The sequence below is a fragment of the Papaver somniferum genome, unplaced genomic scaffold (genome assembly GCF_003573695.1).
Source record: "Papaver somniferum cultivar HN1 unplaced genomic scaffold, ASM357369v1 unplaced-scaffold_158, whole genome shotgun sequence".
NCBI lineage: Eukaryota > Viridiplantae > Streptophyta > Magnoliopsida > Ranunculales > Papaveraceae > Papaver > Papaver somniferum.
Genome location: NW_020625264.1, coordinates 3,118,902 through 3,127,354, shown reverse-complemented (window position 1 = coordinate 3,127,354; position 8,453 = coordinate 3,118,902). Strand labels below are relative to the sequence as shown.

The 8,453-nt window shown below is 36.1% G+C and overlaps 2 protein-coding genes across 10 annotated transcripts; both read left to right on the top strand.

Moving 5' to 3' along the window:
• Positions 1–716: 716 nt before the first annotated feature.
• Positions 717–5,706, top strand: LOC113337159 (protein trichome birefringence-like 14). 9 transcript variants are annotated; one of them, XM_026582853.1, is made up of 9 exons: positions 717–922; positions 1,859–1,923; positions 2,127–2,348; positions 2,614–2,922; positions 3,010–3,156; positions 3,257–3,379; positions 3,502–3,672; positions 3,962–4,154; positions 4,249–5,706. In XM_026582853.1, exons 3-9 carry the CDS (start codon positions 2,177–2,179, stop codon positions 5,075–5,077), a joined length of 1,944 nt encoding a protein of 647 aa, XP_026438638.1. In that variant the 5' UTR covers positions 717–922; positions 1,859–1,923; positions 2,127–2,176; the 3' UTR covers positions 5,078–5,706. The 9 variants fall into 9 exon arrangements, with proteins under 9 accessions (XP_026438638.1, XP_026438636.1, XP_026438637.1 ...); XM_026582851.1 differs by having other exon boundaries at positions 1,856–1,923; XM_026582852.1 differs by having other exon boundaries at positions 1,802–1,923.
• Positions 5,638–8,108, top strand: LOC113337192. Its single transcript, XM_026582896.1, has 4 exons — positions 5,638–5,649; positions 5,916–6,016; positions 6,309–6,411; positions 7,500–8,108. The coding sequence occupies exons 1-4, from the start codon at positions 5,638–5,640 to the stop codon at positions 7,602–7,604; spliced, it is 321 nt and encodes a 106-aa protein (XP_026438681.1). The 3' UTR covers positions 7,605–8,108.
• Positions 8,109–8,453: the final 345 nt, after the last annotated feature.

Below are 8,453 nucleotides of genomic sequence, written 5' to 3'. Positions count from 1 at the left end.
ATATTTTTACGTACTTTAGAGAATTTTGAGCAACAAAAAACTAATGGGAACTAATTTAGAAGTATACCTTGTCATTTTCAGTGCTTGGTTCTCCACTTTGTTGGCTAATTTCTTCAATTGGTTGAGATTGACCATCATTTTGGGTTAAAACATCTACACCATCTAACAAATACTCCATATCAGGATCTCCATCAAGAGGTATGTAGTACTTGTTTTGTCTATCATATAGATATTCACCCACCTCAAAGTTGCCACTGAAATCACTTATTTTGGTTGAGTGAATCAAAATCTAGGGTTTCACAAATATCACATAAGTTTTTTTTTCTCTCCTCTAATATTTTTTTAATTTTCATAACTCTAAAAATCTGATTTTAGATTTATTATAAGTGAAAATTAGTTATCACACTAATCTTGATTATCACACTAAACTTGATTACCAATCACTAATCTTAATTATTAACAATAAGGGTTAATTGGTCATTTCCAAATTTTATTTGATAAGGGGCACTTGAATTACCACCTAATGACCATTTTTGTCTTACTATTCCTTGCCGCTCCTCTACCATTGCTTGCCTCCCCTATACCAAGCTTCTTTTTATTATACGTGTACGATGTACAAATATTTATACGGTCAACCCAAACCAATGCACATATTTTGTATTTCTGGATTTTTCCACCTACTACATTTTAATCTAAAATTCCCTTCACACCGTCAATTAAAAAACCAGTGACTCACGAAAAAAATAAATAAAATAAAATTCTAACCATTTTCTCATCTTCTTCTTCAAATCAAATCAAATCCATTATATGACAAAAAGCTCTCTCTCCGGAAACCAAGTTCTCAGATGTGATTCTGTTTGATCTCTAAATTCAACGTTTAAATTTCGCTCTTCATCCTCGTTCATTCTCGAAATCTGATTTGGTACGTATTTGATTATTAATGGTTTGAATTTAGTTATAATTAGGATTTATTACTTAGTTAGTTATCGTCATCATCACTGATTGATTGATTCATTAATTTGTCTGTGTGTTTCTTTTATGAAAAATTTATTCAAATTTTAGGTTGTGTTGTTACGAGGATTACCTGAATTTGAAGCCCTAGATTGCGGAGAAACATACTAGTATGTGAAGTGTTTTGGGTTAAGGATTTTTAGATTTGTTGTTTGTTTCTTTTCTGAGTGTTTTTTTTGTTGATTTAGTAATTTGAATGAATTCACATTGAATGTTTTGTAGCTTGACTGAGATTACAAGTTACATTGTGGTTCGATTTAGATTTTAGTGCAAATTCAGTTTTTATTGTGATAGGATGGGGAGATTAATTTCTTTGTTCTATTAGAATTCACAATCAGCTCTTGTGAGAACTACTACCAATACGAGTAGATGGATTTCTGTGGGTAATGTGGTATAATAAGTGATGGATTTGATTATTTTGAGAATCCATTTGAAACCCCATAGATTAATGTTTTTGGATACAGGATTTCAGATTCATTGTTTCTTTCCTGATTATTGTCTTTTTGATGATTAAGAAGAAGCTTCTGAATGAATTTGGATTGGATTTTTTGATTTTGACCAAGATTACAAGTTACATTGTGTTTAGATTTGTGCAAATATATTTTTAGTGTAATAGTTAAATAGTATTGGTAGTATGGATCTTTTGCAATTAGCTTGTGAGGTTGATTTGTTTGTCAATTAGAAAGAGAACCTCGCATCCTGTTATCGTTGGAATCATCTTTTTATTCTAGTTTATTTTGTTTTGTTTGGTTCTTGTGTTTGTATTCTGCCTGCAACTTCTGGGGGCTAGAGGTTTGGATTTATGGAGGAGTGAGGTGTATGTTGAGTCTATTCTTGTTTTCAGCAGTGGATAAGGTAGTGGGAAGCCAAGAGTTTATCGCTGATAGCATTTGAATATTCCACGAGATATTGGTAAGGATCTTTTCTTTTGCAATTATTTTGTGAGAATGATCTTTCTAGCAGAATCCACAACCAACGCAGTCGGTGATCGTTGGAATCACTTTTTGTTCACAAGTTAACGTCTTGCATGCAAATTTGGTGCGTAGAAATTTGGATTTGTGAAGAATTGGTGTTTATGTTGAGTCTATTCTTGTTTTCTTCTTTGGATAAGGTAGTAGGAGCTCAGCGCTGATGACATTTGAATATTCCAGTAAATTTTGAGAGGATGCATAGGGATATGAAAGGAGGAGGATTGTTACATGGATTGAGGGGTAAACAAATCTCTCTTATACTTATCGCTCTCGTATGCACAACAATTTTCGTTTGGGCATGGGACAGATCCTCGTTTCTTACAACATTCGTGCCATCAGAGGACCAGTTATTGGTGCCTTCTCCAGGTTTGCATTGTGCTCACTTGTACTATTTTTTCCTTCTGTAGATTGTTGAGTTTGGTTTTATCTATCATATATAGTGACTAGCGGTTTAACTTACGGGCTATCTATCACTAAATCATGTGACAATGAGTTAAGTGTAAATATACAAACAGTTTTCTTACCAGTTTTACGTATTATAATTTAGGCGCACTTAGAAAATAAAAGAAATAGTCGAAACATTATGATACCAGTGTATGAGTCCAACTTAAGCTTGTTGAGATTGTTGCAGATGCACCTGATGTAACATCTACAAAACCAGAAATTAGTGTGAAGGAAGAGATATTGCCTGCTGTTACAGAAGAAGATTTAAAGACGGATCAAGAAGATAAGAGTTCCAATGAGGCAACGATAATTGACTCCCCAACACAAACTACTACTGAAACAGATGATAGTGTGAAGGAGAACATATCGAACCTAGATCTTGAAGGAGAGTCGAGGACTGATCAAGCAGATAAAAATGTAGATGCTGATTCTACCACTAAGAGTCCCACAAATACGGATGATGGCGACAAGATTGATTCCTCAACTGAAAATAAAGGTATAAAGTGAAGAGTATTACATAGAGTGATGCCATGCGTATGTTTCGAAAATTTTCTGTTCCGTTAACCATTTTATGCTGTTCCAGGAGGAGAAAACGATGCAGAGGAAGCAGGAAAGACATCTGAAGTTGTAACTCTATCTGATTCTTCAACAACCACTCCTGATAAAATTATAGATGATTTAAACGAGATCACTTCCTCGGCTGAGAAGAAAGGTGGAGTGGCGGCATCAGGTGGGTTTTATCTGTGCAATTTTTCCTAACATATCCATCATTTTACAAAATTCGACAAAGAGGATAGTAACTATTAGGCTTACTTCATGAGCTGTTTCAGATGGAGAATCGGGAACTGAGCAAGCAGCAAAGAGTTCTGAGATTGTACCATCAGTTAGTTCTGATACAAAGAGCTCTACCAAGGCAAGCATAGATGATAACGATAAAACTGCAGAGCAGAAAGGTAGACTGGTGCCGCATACTGGTTTTTGAATTTTCAAAATTGTTTTCTGTTTTTTTTTTTATTGCCAAATTTGTTCTAGTAACCAAGCTCACTGTCAGAGGCTATTTTTTGCGGTTGTGCAGATATCACGATGGTCGTCTCGCAGACTGAAACAAGTCCTAAAAAGGATCTTGAAGAAAAGAAAAAATCAGATGCGACAAAGGTTTTTGATAACTCAGTAAGTTCTGCAAACCAAACTTTTTCTCAAGGGGCGGAAAATGATAACTCAGCTGCTGCCAATATGAAAAAGAAAGGTATATTTTCTTCCCTGCATAGGAATTTAATTGCTGCAAAGTACAATCCAGGAATAAGAGTGCCCTGTGGCTGTGAATTCTAAATTAGGAACCCATGTTTTATCCGTTTTTGTGTCCATAAGGGAATTGTATGTGTTTGTTCACTTTGTAAGTGTAGGTTGGTATGATAGTTACCCACTAAAGAAACAAAAACAACATTTGCGAATGATTGGTAGTAACTGGATTTAATGGGTAGTGATATTGTTGTTTATTTTCTTATTGATATTATCTTCAATTTTTTGTGTACCAGAAACTTGTGATTATGCCAAAGGCAGATGGGAGGAAGGCAAACCGTTATATTCTGGGTTTGGTTGTAAGCAGTGGTTGTCAGGTATGTGGGCTTGTAGATTGACTCAACGGACAGATTTTGCCTATGAAAAATTTCGCTGGAAGCCATTTAGCTGTGAGATGCCAGAATTTGATGGAGAATCATTCTTAAAAAGGTACCATAAGTGTGTCTGTCATGCATATAATATGTTATATTAATGTCATGTATCAATTTTGCATATTATACTTTCTAACGACGTCACATTACAGGATGAAGGACAAAACGATTGCAATTATTGGGGATTCCTTAGGGAGACAGCAGTTCCAATCTCTGATGTGTATGGTTACAGGTGGTGAGTTTAGGGAAGATGTTGTAGATGTTGGGTGGGAATATGGACTTGTTAAAGCTCGTGGTGCTACGCGCCCAGATGGCTGGGCTTATCGATTCCCAAGCACCAATACCACAATTCTCTATTATTGGTCTGCAAGTCTTTGTGATTTGGATCCTATCAACCCGGGTGACAAAGCTACAGACTGGGCGATGCATTTGGATCGACCCCCAGCATTCTTACGCCGTTATCTCGACAGATTTGATGTGTTAGTTCTCAATACAGGTCATCATTGGAATAGAGGGAAACTTAATGCAAATCGATGGGTTATGCATGTAGGAGGTGTACGCAACACCGATAGAAAGCTTGCAGAGATTGGGCGTGCCAAAAATTTCACAGTTTACAGTATTGTCAAGTGGGTTGATCAGCAGCTCCCAACACATCCACGGCTAAAAGCCTTTTTCAGGACCATCTCGCCTCGGCATTTCTTCCATGGTGATTGGAATACTGGTGGAAGTTGCGATAATACAGTCCCACTTGCCGGAGGAAAAGAAGTTACCCAAGATGAGTCTCTTGATCATAGTGCTTCTGGGGCTGTCAAAGGTACAAATGTTAAGCTTTTGGATATAACTGCAATTTCTCAGTTGAGAGATGAAGGTCATATTTCACGGTACAGCATTAAAGCGACACCAGGTATGCAAGATTGTCTTCACTGGTGTTTACCTGGTATCCCTGATACATGGAATGAGCTAATGATCGCACAATTGTAGGGGTTTGATTTATTGAATTCAGTATACAGAATATTTCTGCAGTCAAAAGACGGAAACTCAAAGTCACAGATTAAAAAAAGATCACTATATTGACGGTCTGCAAACAGAGTTCAAGTACAGTTCACGTGATGTAAAAACAAGAAGAAAACAGAGCAACCCGAAGTTAAATGTACTCTGCACAGCAGATACAGACATGAATATATCCCAATGTCGGGTTTCATTGATAACCTTTTTGTCGTGCACGATTCCTTGGTGCTATCTTGTAGATTGCTACTGAAGGAGAATCGACAATTTTTTTATGTAGGTAAGTAAAGAAGAGTTTAGTTTAGTGGTGTACGTGGTTTCCACTTGAAATTTTCAATTTGTCAGAGACTGAAGGCTAACCCTCAGCAGCTTACAGTTTTAGGATAACTGTTAGAGAGAAACATATTTATATCATTAGAGAATGTTGTATTGTTCTCCTTTATAATAAGATTGTGATTTTTTTGTAATGAAGTTATTTTCCGGAGTTTCTTGCTTTCCGGTTTACAGTTACAGATGATATTGAGAATGATCGCAACATGTATAATTATGTATTTACTGCGAATTGACTCGCAGTTAAAGAATAGAGAAGATTTTGTTTGAAATTCGAGGAACTGTTATTTTCTTTCATCTTCTTGGTTTGTTACTTTGTTTGGAAGAGGTGGGGAGGACTGTCCGAACCCACGGGTTAACCTTAATCCGGACCGTGTCAGTCAGGGTTGGTGTTTCTAGCGGTCCAACCAGGGGCCAACTCCGCTCTGACCCGTCAAATTGTCATGCTTTTAGGCTTCACTTTACTTTTAATCTTTTGCTTTAGTCACTGTGTAGAAGGATTGGTAATCTTTTGATCCAGTATAGTGGGATTTTCTTTGGGGCCGCCACAAAAAGCTGTGCAGATCCAATCTCCATCATCTTCTGGTAAGTACTCTTTAATTCAATTTTTATTTCTTTGTGATCAGATCTGTTTTTATTAAAGTAGTTTTATGTATCTAATTTTAACAATTTATGATCAAATGTGTTTCTTTCTGAAAATTGAACCAATCTTTGAAATTTGTGGTAATTTTATTGGTAGCTTGTCTATTACGTTTCTTTAGGCAGGTAACTTATCTTTGTTTGATTTCAGGTGTTGTCAAAAATATGAATTTCTGTTCAATTGTTGTTAAAATTTTGAACTAATCAATAGTCTTTCTTTTTGCAACAAGTGATCAAGGAGCATAATTTTGCGGAGAAAGCAACTGGAATTACTGCTGCTTATTCTTCCTTTTGGTTATCTGGATCTGCCGACTGAAAGGCTGCTGGTCAGTATGGATAAAGTAAGTCATCCTCTAGTCTGTAATGAATCATTAGTTTGTGATATACTGAATAGACTCCCTGTTAAATCACTCATGAGGTTCAAGTGTGTATGCAAACCTTGGCAATCCCTGATTAAAAAAGATCGATACTTCATTGATTTACACTTCGCTCGATCAAACACAGCATCAATGCCTTTATCCATTCTTATTGAGGCGTATAAATGGGATATGGACGATTACATCATAAGTGATGAATGCATCTGCGAGGTCTGGACTGTTGGCAGCGAAACATGGAGACTGATTGATGATCACCGAAAACCTGATTTAAGTCTTCTAGTTATGCAAATGGTTCAATTTATTGGCTGGGTTATACTAGCAAATTATGCAATGAACCTTGCATTGTTGAATTTCATGTTGCGAGTGAAAAGTTTCGAGAAATTTCACTTCCTAGTTGCATAAGAGATGATCTTCATGTCGGTTGCGATACTAAACTGATTCAAATCGACTGTCATTTAGCTATATTAGGTTTGGCGATGACCTTTCCTTCAACCCAAACTAGTCTTTTGGTTCTCTTTAAGTTGACCGGGTAACACACTTTAGAGAAATGTTCAAAGACCTTCATCATTTCTTCTTCTAAAACATCTACAATGTGCCAACATGACCTTGTTTCTAAAATTAGTGGGAGTTGATTTTAGTTTAATAAGTAATGGTGCTGTAAATAAAACAATGTCTTGCATAGAGGTCTCATTATTCAAATTCTTTCTAAAGGAATGAAATCCAGGAATTCTAATGTTCTTAGTCAAAATCTGAGTTCATCCGAAATGGGAAAGAGTTTCATCCACAAAACTTTCTCTGTGGCGCTTCTTCTTCTTATCACCATTATGATTCGTTCTACTTCCAGTGCTGGTAACTATTTTTACCACCTCCTATCATGATTAAAATGCGCATGAACCATGCTTACTGATGTGAAAAGCTTTCGCATCATGAAACTTCTATTTCACTAATGTAAACTTGAGATTGACTGGCAGTAACAGGTTTTTATTGTTAGATTTATCTACGTTGTTCATTTTCATATTGATATTATCTTCATTTTCTTTTCTGTGTTCCAGAAACTTGAAATTATGCCAATGGCAGATGGGAGGAAGATGACGGCAGGCCGTTATATTCTGGGTTTGGTTGTAAGCAGTGGCTGCAAGATTTGTCATGTAGATTGACCAACATAACAGATTTGGCTTACGAAAAATTTCGCTGGAAGCCATTTAGCTGTGAGATGCCAGACTTTGAGGGAGATCAATTCTTACCTTAGAGAGGTATCATAGTTGTGATTGCAACCTGATATTACACGTATAACCTCTAACATTATTAATTTATTATAACAACTAACACCACATATCATTCTTCAAAGGAAGAGCAATTCCATCCCGTGGAGAATTCATCATTTCATCAATGAAATTGGTTCTAAGGCTAGAGATATGAGCTCAGTGGAGTTCAATTTTGTTCGGAAGAGAGTCAATACCTTGGCTCATGATCTTGCTGCGTTTGCGAAACATCACAATGTCCAAACTTGGTGGACATCTTCCCAACTCCTGTTCTCTCTATTTCAGCAAACTTGATTTTGCTTCTTGTTTTCTTCTTTGTTTTTGTTCTTGTTGTTCTCTGCCCTGTGCAGACGTCCAAAAAAAAAGAAAAACAACCACATATCATTAAATAAGAAAACTTAAAACAACATTAAGTTATAATACAAGATTAAGTAATGATCTCTTAACTCCATCCTACTATTTAGTTTGCAAGTTCAAATCTCATAGATAAAAAAAACTTGATAGTAGATTGTGTTCTCCAGAGACCTAAAACCGTTGGTTTTGAAATCAAAATCAACGATGAACTTGGAAATATGGTTCATTAGGATTAGTTAACAAAAAGGCCACCTAGGCGCCTCCTAATCAAAATCATTTTCATTCTAATACTAAAACTTTACTAGCTATGGTAAACTAAGAAAGTCAATGAGAATACTACAATATAACCGCTCATAAATGTGGGACTAACACACTGCTGTAAGATAATTA